General features: G+C 37.9%; 1 protein-coding gene, 1 long non-coding RNA gene and 1 pseudogene across 2 annotated transcripts; 2 read left to right on the top strand and 1 right to left on the bottom strand.

Annotated features, from left to right (window-relative positions):
• The first annotated feature begins 4,411 nt into the window (after positions 1–4,411).
• On the top strand, positions 4,412–15,181 carry LOC133656148 (histone H3-like; annotated as a pseudogene).
• LOC133656147 (histone H2A-like) lies at positions 11,096–12,101 on the top strand. The gene has a single exon (XM_062057034.1). It carries the CDS (start codon positions 11,124–11,126, stop codon positions 11,505–11,507), a length of 384 nt encoding a protein of 127 aa, XP_061913018.1. The 5' UTR covers positions 11,096–11,123; the 3' UTR covers positions 11,508–12,101.
• Positions 15,182–17,504: 2,323 nt separating the features above from the next.
• Positions 17,505–19,160, bottom strand: LOC133655172 (uncharacterized). Its single transcript, XR_009826970.1, has 3 exons — positions 18,980–19,160; positions 17,670–17,747; positions 17,505–17,580 (listed from the first exon to the last, which is right to left on the bottom strand). It is a non-coding gene; the product is annotated as an uncharacterized LOC133655172 (long non-coding RNA).
• Positions 19,161–19,940: the final 780 nt, after the last annotated feature.

A 19,940-nucleotide genomic window follows, 5' to 3' on the forward strand; every position in this document is an offset into this window, starting at 1 on the left:
AATCTACTCATGTTTTTCTGCTATTAAAGTGCAGGAATGCTATTAAAGTGCAGGAAAACTCAATTTGTATTAGCAACACTTGTTATAATCTACTCATGTTTTTCTGATACTCAAGTGCAGGAAGTACTCAATGTGTATTAGTAACACTTGTTATAATCTACTTGTGTTCTTCTGCTACTAGAGTGCAGGAAATACTCGATTTGTAATAGCAACACTTTTTATAATCCACTTGTGTTCTTCTGCTAGTAGAGTGCAGGAAATACTTGATTTGTAATAGCAACACTTGTTATAATCTACTTGTGTTCTTCTGCTACTAGAGTGTAGGAAGTACTCAATTTGTATGAGCAACACTTGTTGTAATCTACTTGTGTTTTTTCTGATAGTAGAGTGCAGGAAATACTCAATTTGTAATAGCAACACTTGTTATAATCTTCTTGTGTTTTTCTGCTACTAGAGTGCAGGAAATACGCAATTTGTATGAGCAACACCTGCTATAATCTACTTGTGTTCTATTTGCTACTAGAGTGCAGGAAGTACTCAATTTGTAATAGCAACACTTGCTATAATCTACTTGTGTTTGTCTGCTGCTAGAGTGCAGGAAAAACTCAATGTGTATTAGCAACATTTGTTATAATCTACTCATGTTTTTCTGCTACTAGAGTGCAGGAAAAACCCAATTTGTATGAGCAACACTTGTTATAATCTACTTGTGTTTTTCTGATACTCAAGTGGAGGAATTACTCAATTTGTATTAGTACCACTTTTTATAATCTACTTGTGTTTTTCTGCTACTAGAGTGCAGGAAGTACTCAATTTGTATGAGCAACACTTGTTGCTATAATCTACTTCTATCTGTCTGCTGCTAGAGTGCAGGAAATACTCCATGTGTATTAGCAACACTTGTTATAATCTACTCGTGTTTTTTCTGATACTTAAGTGCATGAAGTACTCAATTTGTATTAGTACCACTTGTTATAATCTACGTGTGTTTTTCTGCTACTAGAGTGCAGGAAGTACCCAATTTGTAATGGCAACATTTGTTGCTATACTCTACTCATGTTTTCCTTCTACTGGAGTGCAGGAAGTACTCAATTTGTTTTAGCAACACTTGTTGCTATAATCTACTAATTGTGTTTGTCTGCTGCTAGAGTGCATGAAATACTCAATTTTTTTATTAGCAACTCCTGTTGCCGTAGTCTACTCATTGTGATTGCCTGCGGCTAGAGTGCAGGAAATGCTCAAAAAGATTTGTATTAGCAAGCTTTGTTGCTATAATCTACTCAGAGTTTCCGTCTGCTGCTAGAGTGCAGGAAATAACCAAAGCACATGTTATGTGGTGGTTATTTTGTGAGCAGCGCATCCCAAACTAGGACATACTTACTTGAGTTTGTCTTCAGCTAGAGTGCAGGGGAAGTGACACTGGTGGTTTTGTCTTGGGTGAGCAATCTTCGTTAGCAGGGTAACTCACTGCGTGTTGCTAATATCTACTTACCGATTGTGCTTGCTACGAGAGTGCAGGAAATAACCACGTAGAGACTCTCCACTAGGGGAGTGGTGTTTATTCAGTTATTGTATTCTACTACTCGAGTGCAGGAAATAACCGGAGGACAGATTCTGATCTATCCATGCACTGAGTCTCCTATTAGAGTGCAGGAAATAACAAAAGCACAGACTTTATTAGAAATGCTTCGCACTTGTCTCTATGCTATCGGAGTGCAGGAAATAACCCGAACACATTCTGTAGGGGGTTTTGTTAGGAGTGCATGCCAAAGGTATTATGGATGTGTCTGTAGAGTGCAGGAAATAACCATACCGAATCTTTTGTGTTTTTTTTTTTACATTTTATTTTGAAAAGCCCTGCTCTGTGGAATGAAAGCATAGCACAGCAAACAGATTTTCTATCGTCAGGCCTTTTTTTAATGCAGCATCACATATTTCTGTATTTCACTTCCTGTTCTTCCTTGCAGAAATTGCCAATAAATTAGTTTTTTTTATACAATGATGCATTTTATTCAGTGACTGTTTTCAAAGCCTTCCGATAGCGGAGTCATTGCCAGGAAAGCCGCAGCGAATGATCGGGATTAACTCTGCCAGGAATTTGATTCTCTTTAATCACCGCAGTGGATGCGATTTAAGGATGATGTCATCGTTCATAGAAATTGATTTTGGATGAAATGGGAATTAAAATATGAAGCTAAGGTGCTGCATTCTTTGTTTGTTTTTATAAACTATTGATCTTGATTTATTATCCTTCTTTATTTACATCTATGCCACCTCGAAAGCAAGGCAAGAAGTCAAATAATATTAACAATAAATAACACATTGGTAAATTGGCACATTTTAGAGTTTGGAGCCAATTTGAGGATAAATGTACACTATATGTGTGGCATATAGTAGAATATGATTACTATTATGAGATAGGCTCCAGCCCCCCCACCCCCCGCGACCCCGAAAAGGGATAAGCGGTAGAAAATGGATGGATGGATAGATTATTATTTTAGAAACAGCAACAGATTTACAATCAAATTAACCTGGCGTAGTACCCAGACTGTCCTGTGAGAGGCAGTGTGAGCCACAAACTGCCGCCGGGACATAAAAACGAAGACAGACACAAAGAAACACAAGAAGGTATATAAAAAAAAAAAACATGCCTAAAAATGGTCAGTGAAGGTCTGTGTATAAATGTCTATTTCCACTTATGAAACGCAAATCAAAAAATAAAATTAGGCCCGTTTTTCGATTTGTGTTATATATGGCAGATTTCAAAACAAACAAAAAAAAAAGGGTTGATTTTCATTAAAATATTGCCATAACATTGGATTTTCTGCTGTTTTCCTTTTATGGATTTAAATGTTTCCAGATAAACACAAAAATCGAAAAAAAAAATGTCACCCAAAACGTAAAAATTGCTTGGTTACCTGTGTGATGAAAAATTTAACCGGAAGCAGTATTTTAAAGCTTTTGCTTTGCGTTTAGCATGACGGTAACCTCTTTGTTCATCAGGAGTCCTACTGTCGTTTTTTAAAAAAGTGTCATTAAACAGTTGTCCAACTTTTGTTTCAGAAATGAAAATAGAAAAAATGGTCCGAAATTTGTTTTTTGATTCGCATTTAAGAATTTGAAATAGAAAGAACGGAAGGTACACTGATCGTTTTGGACATGTCGTTTTCTTTTCGTCAATAAAAATTAAAAAACGAAAAACGGTTTGGTTTATTTGAATTTTATTTTGAAACGCAAAAAAATAATATGGAAAAACAAAAGCTTATTTCTTTGTGTCGAACACTAACTAGAGCTAATAAACGTTTTCAATTAATATTTCATTCAGCAAAAATTAAAAAATCACCAGTAGGCAAAAACAAAAAAAATGTTTTACGACACCGGAACCGGAAGTTGCTGGATAAGACAAGACCGCTGGCATGTAGGAACACAAATTAGTGTGTTGAACCATGTCCTGTCAGAAAGACACATGGTATATCTATTAATTTTTGTTTTTATGTGAAACCGCAGGGTACAGCGCCACACTATTATTTCATACAGGACAGTCTGCATTCTGCTCTCAAGATAGCAACTTCCGGTTCCGGTGTCGGGATTTGGTTTTGGTCCGATTTTTTGTTCCTGCTTGACCCATGATTTCATTTTTTTTTAATGAAATATAACGTGAAAATCTAACCAGTTTTGGCATTTACTTATTGCTTTTAAACACACACAAAAATGTATTTAAACTTTATTTTTCAAAATACAATTCAAATAAACCATTTGTTTTGTTTTTATTATTATTCAAGAAAAGAAAATCCAACGACCAAACCAAACAACGAATAATCTTTAGATCGATTAAAAAAAAAAAAAAGCCTTAAATAAGAAGTGTTATGTGTCAAAAAACAATATTTTACATTTTCATTTTTATTTCATTCACTCAATATTAAGTCAAATAATTTAAAAAAAAATTAAAATAGCAGCAGAATTAGTATAAATGTATAATATTTTACATTTTATAATACATACAAACTTTAGTTTTACTTACAATTTAAATGCCAGTGCAGAACACTATTATGTATTTTACAATGTACTGCTTGTATATTTCCTGTATTTTATATTATTACTTTGAACTGTTTTATATTTAAATGTTGTATCCTGGAAAGCGTCTTTACCATATATATACCAAATAAAATGCATTATTAGTATTATTAATAAATCAGTGGATAATTGGGAATACATTTAGAATGCAGTATGTAGTAACGCCACTAGATAGCAACAGAGTCACAGCTTGATATTGTTGGTGATTGGCTCGATTCAAAATGCCTCGTCCAATAGTTAATCAGCTTTTGCGCGGGAAGCTGACTGACAGACCAATCAGCGCTGTCGTGTTAGTATATAAACCATAGCAACCCGATAGATTCAACACTCAGACACCATGGCAAGAACAAAGCAGACAGCTCGTAAGTCCACCGGCGGCAAAGCTCCCAGGAAGCAGTTGGCCACCAAGGCTGCCCGCAAGAGTGCCCCGGCCACCGGCGGCGTCAAGAAGCCTCACCGCTACAGGCCCGGCACCGTAGCTCTTCGCGAAATCCGCCGCTACCAGAAGTCCACCGAGCTCCTCATCCGGAAGCTTCCGTTCCAACGTCTCGTAAGGGAAATTGCCCAAGATTTCAAGACCGACCTGCGCTTCCAAAGCTCCGCCATCATGGCACTGCAGGAGTCCAGTGAGGCCTACCTGGTGGGCTTGTTCGAGGACACCAACCTGTGCGCCATCCACGCCAAGAGGGTCACAATTATGCCCAAAGACATCCAGCTGGCACGTCGCATCCGCGGGGAGAGAGCTTGATTTGCTCCCGCCCAACAATAACGGCTCTTTTTAGAGCCACTCACTTCCATCTAATATCTCAAGTTCACTTTAAATTGAACTCAATAGCGAGTGCAATGTTCACGATATAACATAAACCTCCTACTTACAGGTAAAAGTAAGCCCCCAAATCGAAGTCACCAAGTGGCTCTTGATACTGGAAAGATCAATGTGCGTAGTACTAAACCTTGTCCACAGGGGGGCGTAGTATGACAGAAATGATTCTCATGGTTCATTAAAGGGCTACTGAAATGACATTTTTTTATTTAAACGGGAATAGCAGATCCATTATGTGTCATACTTGATAATTTTGCGATATTGCCATATTTTTGCTGAAAGGATTTAGTAGAGAAAATCGACGATAAAGTTCGCAACTTTTGCTCGTTGATAAAAAAAGCCTTGCCTGTACCGGAAGTAGCGTGATGTCACAAGCGGTAGTGCTGCTCACAATTCCGTTGTTTACAACGGAGCGAGAGAGATTCGGGCCGAGAAAGTGACTATTACCCCATTAATTTGAGCGAGGATGAGAGATTCATAGATGAGGAACGTTACAGTGAAGGACTTGAGAGGCAGTGATGGACCTATCTTTTTTCGCTCTGACCGTAACTTAGGTACAAGCTGCCTCATTGGATTCCACACTCTCTCCTTTTTCTATTGTGTATCACAGATTTGTATTTTAAACCATCTCAGATACTATATTCTCTTGAAAATGACAGTCGAGAACGCGAAATGGACATTCACAGTGACTGAACATGTAAATACACGATTAATAATTCAGCTTTGCGAAGCTAAAAAAAATAGAAGCTAACCTAGCTACGTAGCCAACGTGATAGCAGCAGTCTCAAATGCAGATAGAAACTAAATTTTAAAAAAAACCTGACTGGATGGATAGACAGAAGATCAATAATACTATTAAACCATGAACATGTAAATACACGATTAATAATATTCCGCTTGGCGAAGCTAAAAAAAAAACAGAAGCTAACCTAGCTGCGTAGCCAACGCGATAGCGTCAGTCTCAAATGCAGATAGAAACTACATTTAAAAAAAACCTGACTGGATGGATAGACAGAAGATCAATAATACTATTAAACCATGAACATGTAAATACACGATTAATAATATTCCGCTTGGCGAAGCTAAAAAAAAACAGAAGCTAACCTAGCTGCGCAGCCAACGCGATAGCGTCAGTCTCAAATGCAGATAGAAACTAAATTTAAAAAAAACCTGACTGGATGGATAGACAGAAGATCAATAATACTATTAAACCATGAACATGTAAATACACGATTAATAATATTCCGCTTGGCGAAGCTAAAAAAAACAGAAGCTAACCTAGCTGCGCAGCCAACGCGATAGCGTCAGTCTCAAATGCAGATAGAAACTAAATTTAAAAAAACCCTGACTGGATGGATAGACAGAAGATCAATAATACTATTAAACCATGAACATGTAAATACACGATTAATAATATTCCGCTTGGCGAAGCTAAAAAAAAAAACAGAAGCTAACCTAGCTGCGTAGCCAACGCTATAGCGTCAGTCTCAAATGCAGATAGAAACTGAATTAAAAAAAAACCCTGACTGGATGGATAGACAGAAGATCAATAATACTATTAAACCATGAACATGTAAATACACGATTAATAATATTCCGCTTGGCGAAGCTAAAAAAACAGAAGCTGACCTAGCTGCGTAGCCAACGCGATAGCGTCAGTCTCAAATGCAGATAGAAACTAAATTTAAAAAACCCTGACTGGATGGATAGACAGAAGATCAATAATACTATTAAACCATGAACATGTAAATACACGATTAATAATATTCCGCTTGGCGAAGCTAAAAAACAGAAGCTAACCTAGCTGCGTAGCTAACTTAGATGCGGCGGCGGGCGTTGTACGCTTTTGACGACACCCCGGCCGCCATCAGAGTCGGCAAGAAACATATATTTCCCCAAAGTTACGTACGTCACATGCACATATCGACACGCACGTACGGGCAAGCGATCAAATGTTTGGAACCCAAAGCTGTACTCACCGTAGTGAGTCTGTTATCCTGCTCAAAACACAACACAACCTCCTGGTGTTGGTGTTGCTGTAGTCCACCGATCGCACCTACAACTTTCTTATTTGCAGTCTCTATTGTCCATTAAAGAAATTGCTCAATCGCTTTATTAACAAGCCGTAACTGGTTGTAGTTCAAAAAGTAACGCACACACATACACGAGCTGCTGTTAGCCAAAAGTCACGCTCACACACACTCAAGTTCTCCGCCAACTCACTCGCGCATGCGCGTTCCCCAAACCCTTAAAGACACAGTACACTAATGCAAATATCACAGATATTACAGTATTGTACTTAACCGCTAAGACACCGATCGATCCCACCTACAATGTTCTTCTTTGCAGTCTCCATTGTTCATTAAACAAATTGCAACAAAAGATTCACCAACACAGATGGAATTTTGTCGAAGAAAACAAGAGGCTTTTCTATCGGGTCCGATGGGGTCCAACCACTTCCGTTGCTTTTGTGACGTCACGCGCATAAATCATATCCAAAGGAGTTTTTCAACCGGAAGTGTGGCAGGAATTTTAAAATTGCACTTTATAAGTTAACCCGGCCGTATTGGCATGTGTTGCAATGTTAAGATTTCATCATTGATATATAAACTATCAGACTGCGTGGTTGGTAGTAGTGGGTTTCAGTAGGCCTTTAACTGAAATTGCACGGGAAAAAAAATAAATACAACTCAAAATAAGCAGCAGATGACAGCTTAATTTCAAAGTATCAATTCAAGCAGCAGTAACCAACAAAAACCTTCAAATCAAAATGATAAAATAGATGTACTGTAGTACATTAAGTGGTACTGAAATACCTTTTAACTTGATTTAGACTTAAGCAAAGTGTATTGATCAGTAAAGTTGCAAAGGATGGAAAGGGTAAGGAATGGAGAGGATAATGCAGGTATAAAGTAGACTAAAAATGGACCATAGTAGCAATATAACATGTAATATTTACATATTTTATATACAGTATGTAATATTTACTAGTGATGGGTTGAGGCGTCATGAAGCGTTTCGACACATTGCAAAACTGTATTGATACTGTGTCGACACTGTCACTAAATACTGACATCTGCTGGACATTAAAAATCCCTACAGGCAACCTATGGACCGACTCAACTGACACTGATTTTATGACCTAGTATATACAATAATATAAACCAAGTCATTGTATTTCATTTAAGATTATTTCATATCTTCATTTAAATAAAAATATATTTTTATCTTTTTTAGATAGTCAATAAATAATGTGAACATGTATCATGACATGGAAATCTAAGAGAATGCGTTGTGAATGAGGATGCTTGTGGACTGGGAATTTTTTTATTTTTTTATTTTTACACATTTATTTTTTTAAAAAGCAGTTTTTCCAACGTATTACATTTTAGACGATTTCTCTTAGTTATTATTTCTCCGGCTGTAGAAAAGACCCGCTCACAGGGCACAGAGGAGGCGTCAGTGTGACACAGTTCGTGTATCGGTCACGTGACCGAAACAGCTCATGATCGGTCATGTGACTTTCTAAAAGCGGTACGCGCACCGACACAGGGTTTTGCTCTATGAGCTCGACGCATGCGCCGATGCATCGGTGTTGCCGGACCCATCACTAATATGTACATATATATATATATATATATACAATTATATATTGATATATTTGTATATAATATATACAATATATAACTAATTCCAATTACCATGTACAATATTACAGTATATGTAACAGCTGCAGCAAAAAAAGAAAAAAAGGGCAGCATAGAATAGAGAGTAGATCCAGCAGAAAATATACATTATAAACAAAGAGGTAGTTAACATAGAAGTAATAAACAGATATCATTTATTTCTGCATGGCGAGTGATTATACAGCTGGATGGAGTGCGGAATGAAGGAATTCTTGAATGGAACACTGTGGGAACGAAGCTGAAGGAGCCTGGTGGAGTGGGTGGGCAGGATTGTCCATGATGGTGAGCAGTTTGTCCAGTGTCCTCCTGTCCCTCACTGACACAATCGCCTCCAACTGCGTGCCAATAGTTTGGCCGGCTTTCTAGATCAGTTTGTCAATCCGGTTTGATTCCCTTTTGCTGGTGCTGCTCCCCCAACAAAACACTGCAAAGTACAGGGCACTGGCTAAAAGATCGACAACAGCTTGCTGCACACATTAAAGGACCTAAGCTTCCTCAGGAAAAATATGCAGCAGGTATAATATTTGAAATTGAGGAAATGAAATTTGGAATATGTTTTATAACATTTAGCTTTATTGTACTCCTGGCACAATCATTTGTACCATTTCCAGTTTCGTATGAAATATCGTTGACATATGCAGAATTTGTGTGTGCATATACAGTATAAGGTAAGATTGTTGGTCAAGTTTATGGTTTTAAAAAAGTATGCGTTATTTCACAGCCCACTAGCATGATAAACAATATTTATAGTCCTAATTATGACATTAAAAAAAGTCGAAATTAGGGGGCAAAATGTCATGAGCTAAAAAGTCATAATTATAAGTTGAGCTGAGTTTGAGTTTATTTCGAACATGCAAGCATACAACATCATACATCACAATTTACAGTTTCTCTTTTCAACATGTTCGAAAAGGAGTAGGAAGAAGCAAAGTCAGAGCAGTATTTAGTTAGTATTTAATCCTACCCCTTTTCTTTTTACATAACAGTTGCTAAAACTTTTGTTCACTTCCTGTTCTCAATTTATTCACAATATACCCCATAAGTAATCACAATAAAAACAAATAAATAATTGGTGAAGTAAGTTATATTTCATATGATGAGATGAGTAAGATTATTTTGAGAATGAATGAATGGATGAATGAAATAAATTCAGAATGTTTATCATGGTTCTTCTTCTTTGTACTTTGTAAACACTAAGTTTGAAGAGTTTCTTGAAGTGGATCATATTAGTACATTGTTTAATTGCTTGAACATTTACTCTTTCAATTTCTATTCAGTCTATTTGTATTTGTGTTTGACTTTCTCTTCTACTGTTACCAAATAGCATTATTTTAGTTTTACTGAGATTCAACGATAGTGTGTTTTTGTCATGAGACAGAAAGAGACGGATGTCTTAATTATTACATAAGATCAAAGACAAGGTTACAAATATGAAATAAAAAGTCACAATTTTGAGGTAAAAGGTCGAAATTCCATCCATCCATCCATTTTCTACCGCTTGTCCCTTTCAGGGTCGCGGGGGTGCTGGAGTCTATCCCAGCTGCATTCGGGCGGAAGGCGGGGTACACCCTGGACAAGTCGCAACCTCATCACAGGGCCAACACAGATAGACTGACAACATTCACACACTAGGGCCAATTTAGTGTTGCCAATCAGCCTATCCCACGATATAAACATTTTTAATTATGAAACAAAAAGTCGAAATTCGGGGGAAAATGTCATGAGCTAAAAAGTCATAATTATGAGGTAGAAAGAGACGAATGTCTAATTTATTGCATAAGCTCAAAGATAAGGTTCAAATTATGAAAAAAAAAAGGCTCAATTTTGAGATATAAGCTCGAAATTATGATATACAAAATTTAAATTATGAAATAAAAAAATCTAAATTATGGGGGGAAAAAACTGAGCCTTTTCTTGCTTCCAGGGTACATTTGCTGAATAAAATTAGATGTAAATTTGTAAGAAAATGAAGAATGTCATCAGTAATAAAGTCACTTTTAAAATAACCCCCATTGTTCTCACAATCCATGTCTGAATGGATGTCCTGCCATAAGATCTACGACTGTGACTGTTGTCAAATATCTCATCAATTCCACTCTTTATCTCATAATGTTGACTTTTTATCTCATAACCATGATTTTATTTTATCTCACAATTATGACTGTTTGCCTTATAATTATGAGATACCGTTATGCTCCCTAATGACCACTAGATGTCGTCTTTTCTCATGTGTTGAATGCTTGTGCTCGTCAGCATTATTTGTGTTTATAATCCTCTTTTTGACGCGTCATGACGTCATTGACATACGCAGAATGTTTGTGCGCAATTATATTGTAAGATAGTTAGTCGAGGACACAGATTTCGTTAAAAGAAACGTTATCATTTCACAACCTTTTTACAGAAGGCTGCTGATTGGACAAACGTTCCCCCGTCTGAGTCAGCCAATCAGCGAGCAGCACTTGTATATAAATAGGCTGCTTGTCGAGATGTGAGGTATTCATTCCAACAAGTTGCTGAGTCCTGTCGATAATACCATAACCATGTCTGGACGCGGAAAAACAACCGGCAAAGCCCGCGCTAAGGCCAAAACCAGGTCTTCCCGGGCCGGACTTCAGTTCCCGGTTGGTCGTGTCCACAGGCTGCTCCGCAAGGGCAACTACGGCGAGCGTATCGGCGCTGGTGCACCCGTCTATCTGGCGGCCGTGCTGGAGTACCTGACCGCTGAAATCCTGGAGCTGGCTGGTAACGCAGCCCGCGACAACAAGAAGACCAGGATCATTCCCCGCCATTTGCAGCTGGCCGTCCGCAACGACGAGGAGCTCAACAAACTCCTAGGCGGCGTCACCATCGCCCAGGGCGGCGTGTTGCCTAACATTCAGGCGGTGCTGCTCCCTAAGAAGACCGAGAAGGCCTCCAAGAAGTAATCTGTTGACTTTCAACATAACCACAAAAGGCTCTTTTAAGAGCCACACAAGTCTTCTTCTTGAGTCAATCCTCAACATACTTATGTTGTAAATAACTCATTTAAAGTTTCAAATTTATACCTAATAACACTGAGTGGGAATGTCTTTGATATCTGCATATTTTGGTGTCCTAATAAAAATTACTTTGGTCATTTTAATGTTTTATAACATTTTAATTAAAATTGCAATATTTAGTTAGCTAAGAATAGGCTCTACATCAAGGGTCACCAACCTTTTTGAAACCAAGCGCTACTACTTGGGTACTGATTAATGTGAAGGGCTACCAGTTTGGTACACACTTAAGTAAATTGCCAGAAATAGCCAATTTGCTCAATTTACCTTTAACTCTGTTATTATTAATAATTAATGATATTTATCTTTGTGGAAACACTGATCATCTTAATGATTTCTCACAAATATATATAGAAACATAAATATCAATATGCAACACTTTATTTTTATATTTTCTCTAAGTGCACATTTTTCAAATTGAACATTTTCAAATTATCATCTCCAAAACAGTCTTGTGAAATCACAATATCCCATTTTAACTAGCTAGCCACTAACATTTTTTAACAAATCATGAATTGCTTTGCACCATGTTTGTACAAATGATAACTCATGTAAAATACAAAAGTCAACTCTCAAATTTTTAAATAAATCAAGTCACACTTTGAACTGGACATCAAATCTGTTATCTGTTACTTTGTCAGCTAGTGAAGACCAAGTCTTTAAAATATTTCCTTGGATTTTCAAATTCTGTTTCAGTTTTGTCTCTCTTAGAATCAAAAATGTCGAGCAAAGCCAGACCAGCTTGCTAGTAAATAAATACAATTTTAAAAAAATAGAGGCAGCTCACTGGTAAGTGCTACTATTTGAGCTATTTTTAGAACAGGCCAGCGGGCTACTCATCTGGTCCTTACGGGCTACCTAGTGCCCGCGGGCACCGCGTTGGTGACCCCTGCTCTACATTGACTCTGAAAAGTTACCCCTAAGTATTTTGTTAAATACTTTACTCCAAGTTTTCTCATTGTCATCCCACTGGGTTGAGTTTTTTCCTTGCCCTGAACCGAGGATGCTGTGTGGCTTGTGCAGCCCTTTGAGACACTTGTGATTTAGGGCTATATAAATAAACATTGATTGACTAATCTGCACAGAAATTCAAACACAACCTGCTTCATATGTACAGTAATAGCACATATTATGAATATTTTATGTTAAATAGCGGCAGTGGGAGTTCACTAATGTCACCTTTCACTAATGGTAAATGGGTTATACTTGTATAGCACTTTTTTCTACACTTTTTCCACATTCACCTATTCACACACACTGATGGCGGGAGCTGCCATGCAATGCCCTAACCACTATCAGGAGCAAGGGTGAAGTGTCTTGCTCAAGGACACAACGGACATGACGAGGTGGGGATCGAACCAGGAACCCTCAGGTTGCTGGCACGGCCACTCTCCCAATCGCGCTACGCCGTCCCCAATGTGAGATGAATTTCTTAACAGTTTTTTTTCCAATTGCTTACACACTAAATTTAAAAATGTTCCCACAGTTGAAGTCTACACACAGTAAGCAAAACCACTGTGCAGATTAGACTCTGCTTCAGTTTTTGCGAAATATTACACACAATGCTTTGCACAAAGATCTTATTGAAAATAAGATATTCATCATCTTGGTATGTTAATAATGACTGACTTAATTATATATTAAAAAACTGTTGTATTACTCTTTCACAGATGTCATTTTACTATAACAAAAAGTCAGTAAATGAATGTATATTTATATGTAAACGCTCTGAAGTGGGAAAGGGGGGGGGGCGGAATAGCTCGGTTAGTAGCAACTTGAGGGTTCCAGGTTCGATCCCCACTTCCGCCATCCTAGTCACTGCCGTTGTGTCCTTGGGCAAGACACTTTACCCACCTGCTCCCAGTGTCACCCACACTGATTTAAATGTAACTTAGATATTGGGTTTCACTATGTAAAGCGCTTTGAGTCACTAGAGAAAAGCACTATATAAATATATAATTCACTTCACATTAACCGTGTAACACCCCTTGTTGTAAAATTACAACGTTACCTTTAACAATCCTACAAAACAATCTGTTATATGTATATATATATATTTTTTACCACATTTACATAGTCATTGGGTCCTACTGTTCAGTCTCACAAGGCTATTGGATCGTACATTTGTTTATAAGTCATGCCTTCTGGCCATGAACTCATACAACCTCTCAAGGTTTCCTTTGAACAAAATATATTTGTTTCATTGGACTGGATTCATCAGATTCAAGTAATTAAAATGTCTTTTATATTTTTTTTGGTTATTACAATGTCTAGAGCACGTACATATGTAGTTATTGTGGAACAGATGCATAAAATTTCATTTAGAGCTTGTTATATAATTGTTGCAATTATACAACACTGGGTGAATGTGGTAGTCAAATAGCTGGCTTGTTGCAGTGGGCTCAAACAGGTTGTATTCCCTCCACTACATCACTGCTGAAGTATTTTCTCTATACATGGATAGTATACTTTCTACAGACGTTTCACAGACGACAGGGACTGTTTTTAGGAATTTCACCACCAATGAAAGTCTTCATGACGAATGTCATGAAAAGAAAAAAAGAAGGGGAAAAATCGTTTTTTAAGAGTTTTATTTTGTTTCATATTTTTTATATTTGTAATAAATGACTTCATAAAAATAGAACTAATGTGTGATTATTATTAATGGTATATGCCGTTATGGGGCTAAGTAAGCAATCAACCCTGCAAATGAACCCTTAGTTGTTCAGACAACGCTAAAAAGGTCGGGTAAAATGCCCCATACATGTGATTTCTTATAGTAAAATCGTTTTTTTTTTTCAAATGTTTTGTATTTATCACTGTTCTGGGTGACTCACTCCAATAGTGTCTTATCATTTGAAGTCTGTGTGAGTGAGATGACAATAAATGACACACTTAAGACAATTATGTATGATATAACAGGTTAGCATCTGTATTTAATCTCATATTGAGGAAATATTTCACAAGATTTATACATTTTCTTTCAAAGAGAGGAGATGCAATTGTGTATGTGGTGACAACAGGAAGGGCTACACTGGTGACTGCGGACGTGAGAGAGGTCCGCATTTGTCTCTATACAAACTGGCCTTAAAAAGAGAGGAGATACAATTGTGTGTTTGGTGAAAACAGGAAGGGCTGCACTTGTGACGTCACACGTCCTCTCTCACGTCCGCAGTTGTCTGATAAAGCACACTACAAACTGTCACAGCCATCATTCTACTTGGGAGATTGTCTCATAATATTCCATAATCATGTCAGGAAGAGGAAAGGGAGGTAAAGGTTTGGGCAAAGGAGGCGCCAAGCGTCACCGTAAAGTCCTCCGTGATAACATCCAGGGTATCACCAAGCCCGCCATCCGTCGTCTCGCTCGTCGCGGCGGAGTCAAGCGTATCTCCGGCCTCATCTACGAGGAGACCCGCGGTGTGCTCAAGGTGTTCCTGGAGAACGTCATCCGTGACGCCGTCACCTACACCGAGCACGCCAAGAGGAAGACTGTCACCGCCATGGATGTTGTCTACGCCCTCAAGAGGCAAGGACGCACTCTGTATGGCTTTGGAGGATAAATCTCTCATTTCACCAATCAAACAAAGGTCCTTTTTAGGACCACACACTTCTTCTATCAGTCAATGAACCTTAAGATTTCAATATGTATCGCTCTGGTGTTGATACATGCACTTCTACATCTAATCGACAGAGGTCACTTCTGTGATTAGGGAACACATCTAATGACTTATCCTATATTTGTTACTAAACATGTTCACTCTGATACAGATTAGTCATTAGGTTGGTATCGGTAATATCAATACTGTAAGCAAATGTGTGATACCACAACTTTTTTCTCCCAAACGGATAAAGGTCAAATTCAGACTGCATTCAATTACATCTGTTATCGACAGTTTGAGCAAATGTAACGGACTGATAGTGGTGTGTGTGATTCCACCGCTGATTTAGGGACGGCGTGGCGAAGTTGGTAGAGTGGCTGTGCCAGCAATCGGAGTGTCGCTGGTTACTGGGGTTCAATTCCCACCTTCTACCTTCCTAGTCACGTCCGTTGTGTCCTTGGGCAAGACACTTCACCCTTTGCCTCGGATGGCTGCTGGTTAGCGCCTTGCATGGCAGCTCCCGCCATCAGTGTGTGAATGGGTGAATGTGGAAATAGTGTCAAAGCGCTTTGAGTACCTTGAAGGTAGAAAAGCGCTATACAAGTACAACCCACTGATCATTTATCTTTTTTTTTTTTCCTTTCTGATACAGAGTACAATTCAGACTGGTATCGGCAGTAGTGTTCCAATACCGATACTTTATGCGAATATAGCTCATGTGTGTGTGGTCAAATGTTGCTGCTCTCTGGGAATCGTCCTCAAACGATATCAAATGACAGGGATAAACAAATCATAGCGTTGTTCAATCTCATTTCACCAAACAAACAAAGGTCTTTTTGAGGACCACACACCTCTTCTAACAGTCAATGAGCCTTTGATATCAATATGTATCGCTCAGATTTTAAGACATGCACTTCCACATCTCATCGATAGAGGTCACAACTTCTCTTTTATTGTGTTTAGGAAACATAACTATAATGAATTATCCTGTATATGTTACTAATTGAAGTGAGTCATGTACAACATGCCCACTCTGATACAGATTAAACATTAGGTTGGTATTAGTAATATCAATACTGTAAGCAAATATACTTGTGTGATACCACAACTTTTTTTCTCCCAATCTGATACAGGTCAAATTCAGACTGCTATCAGTTATATCTGTTACCGACCATTTGTGCAACTATAACTGACTGATAGTGGTGTGTGTGATACTACCACTGATTTTGTTCTTTCTGATACCGAGTTAAATGCAGGCTGGTATCGGCAGTAGTGTCCCACACAGCATAAAATTTGTGATCAGGGTATAGGTGTGCAAGACATCCAAAATGTTTAAACAATATCGTTATTTGGTTCCTTGATCAGAGTACTTGTTTGGCTCTGTTGGATGACGGTGGCGGGGGGTTGGGGGTGGGGGGCATACATAAATATCCATAACCCAACTTTGGGAGGTTGACATCGTTTTCTTATTATATTTGTACTATCATTCTATGTTTGTATTCGTGTAGGCCAGGGGTGTCCAAAGTGCGGCAGGTCATTTTTTAACGGCCCCAGGGCACATTTTTTTAAAAATATGATCGAAATAAATAAAAAACATTAAAAGTGGTATTTAAAGAGCAAACAGGTGAAATGTAACAAGAAAATGTAGCAATGTTTACTCTAATCACACAAAGCTGCCATGTAGGCTGTTTCTTTCTTTAAAAAATAATAATGAATCAAAATCAATGTCATTATGAAATATTGACCTATTCAAGGCTTAAGAAGATTACCTTCGCAATCAGCTGGTCTTGGTTGTGCTTAATAGTTTCCAGCAGGCTAAGGATGTGGATTACCTCAGGCGCTGTTGACAAACAGCAGTATAAAATTAACATGTTTCAGTGTTTATCCTCATTACTCATAATCCTGACATTAGCTATTGACCTTAGTTAATGACAAAAGGTATTGACAAAGTTTGAAGAAAATATGTGATTGCTTGTGAATTTGAATTTTTTTTCAAAATTTGTGGCACAGAATGACCATCCGGTATTTGTCAGTTATTGCTCACCAGAGCAGGAAATGTTGTCGGCCATTCTTCCCCCTCGCCATGTTGGCCTGTAGGCCAGGCTGGATCCAGGCTCCTGGGTCTGCCACATGTTGAGGGCTGCATGGTGAGGGGGGTGGAGGGAGTCGAGGAGGGACTGCCGTTCCTAGTGAGGTGGGCATTGTGAGAGAGCCATCAGTTAACCATGACTGGTAATACCCAAGGGGCCTATCTATACACTAATATTTCAGAGATCAGTCCCTACCTTGTGTAACTCTCTGCATGTTTAATGCAGGTGCTGGTGAAGGCATATGAATGCGTCCTTCCCCATGGTGAGGTGCTAAGGGAGATAAATTGGTATTAAATGGTTGTGATCTGTTAACCATGGTTACTGGATGCTGAGATATTATTTCAGAGATCAATCTTTACCTAGAAAGTTATCTCCAGTTGAGGAGTCGAGTTGACAAGTACTCATGACTCTTGCTGGCACTCGGCGAGACGGTGGAGCTGGGAGAAGGGATACAAGGAGAGGGGAATATCTTGAGCACTAAGAATGTTAACCATATCTTTAATATTAATGTGGTGGTTTCGTGTACAACGCTAAATATATCCTGTGGTGTACCTCAGGGATCAATATAGGACCTAAATTATTCAATGTCTAGATAAATGACATTTGTAAAGTTACAAAAGATTTAAAGTTAGTATTATTTGCGGATGATACAACAGCGTTTTGTTCAGGAGAGAACACAGAGAAGATAATACAAATAATAACAGAAGAAATTAACAAATTAAAAAGATGGTTTGACAAAAACAGACTATCTTTGAATCTCAGTAAAACTAAAATAATGCTATTTGGTAACAGTAGAAGAGAAAGTCAAACACAAATACAAATAGATGGAATAGAAATTGAAAGAGTAAATGAAACCAAATTTCTAGGTATAATGATTGATGATAAATTGAACTGGAAATCTCAAGTAAAAAATATACAACATAAAGTAGCAAGAAACACGTCAATAATGAATAAAGCAAAACATGTTCTAGACAAAAAAATCACTTCATATTCTCTACTGTTCACTAGTGTTACATATCTGAGTTATTGTGTAGAAATATGGGGAAATAATTACAAAAGTACACTTCATTCATTAACGGTGTTACAAAAAAGATCAGTTAGAATAATATATAATGTTGGATATAGAGAACATACAAATCCTTTATTTATTGAATCAAAGATACTGAAATTCCACGACATAGTGAATTTGCAAACAGCTAAAATTATAAACAAAGCAAACTATAACCTGCTACCCAAGAATATACAACAATTCTTCTCAAAAAAAGAGGAGAAAAATCATCTTAGAGAGAAATGTAATTTAAAACATTTGTACGCACGTACAACACTTAAGACCTTTAGTATATCAGTATGTGGAATTAAATTATGGAATGCATTAAGCAAAGCAATCAAACAATGTACTAATATGATCAATTATTTATGCTTACATGTGGAAATAATAATAATAATAGTAAATAAAATAATAATAAAAAAAGGTAAATAAAGCATAAAATAGTCTCTAATAAATTAATTAAATAAAAAACAGCATATAAAATATATACATCAGCAAATAAAATAAAAATATAGATCAAGAAAAAGGATCCTTAATATGTGCAGCAATTTTTCCCACTCACATCACCTCATTTTATATTTTTTTCTACAATTAACTATGCCAAAAAACACATAGACATACCTTTTTTTTTGTAATGGAAACAAAAACAACATGGCGTCACACACAGCTAGTCCACAGTAAACAGGATCTCGAGCTCCACTAAAGAACAAAGAAAGAAATAATACACACTCATATTAATAGCAAAGAACGGCTGTTTCCACTCTGTTAACGTTACGTTGTTATAACGAAGTAATAGCGACCTGGGCCTAAACAACACTGACAATAAAGTAATACGCTTTCGTTTCAACCAGTTGGAAATATGTGGAATATCGTAGCATTCGACACATTCACAGCGTCTAACAAAAGATAGCCTAAGTTAAAACACAGATAAAAGACAATTTTACAATAGCACGGCGAAAAAATGACCGTCGTTGTGTGGGTTTTTTGACGAATAACACTCTTTTCCACTTTTCTTCGCTCGGGCCTCACCTCCCGCGTGCAGCCATTTCGAATTTTCTGAATACGTGACGTCAGACGCACGTCCCCCATGCAAAGCATTCTGGGAGGCGGCGCTGGAAATAAAAGCCTTTTTTTACAGAATATAAAGTTTTACTGCTAGTCCTAATATCAAACAACGTCATTACAATCATACATAAATGATGATGGAAACACAAAGGCCGATCTTTACTGCGAATGTAGCAATAAATCAATAAATCTATGCTTACGTTCGTGTTCCAGCAAAGAAAGTCCAGAGATCTTGGCTCATGCGCGTACACGCTAGTAGGCGCGTCCACGTCTGCGGGGGCAGACATTGGTCAGCTCAGCGCGCGTAGGCGGAGCCTATAACTCTAGGCGGCGCGCGCCGGTTTAGTTTGTCGCGTCCGTGGATGCGAATCAGACACGAGTCCGCTCAGGATCATCTGTCTGACCGTACAATTTTCAGAGGCGGAGCTGTATCCTCTAGGCCAGGGGTGTCAAACTCATTTTAGATCGGGGGCCACATGGAGAAAAATCTACTCCCAAGTGGGCCGGAATGGTAAAA

The sequence above is a fragment of the Entelurus aequoreus genome, linkage group LG08 (genome assembly GCF_033978785.1).
Source record: "Entelurus aequoreus isolate RoL-2023_Sb linkage group LG08, RoL_Eaeq_v1.1, whole genome shotgun sequence".
NCBI lineage: Eukaryota > Metazoa > Chordata > Actinopteri > Syngnathiformes > Syngnathidae > Entelurus > Entelurus aequoreus.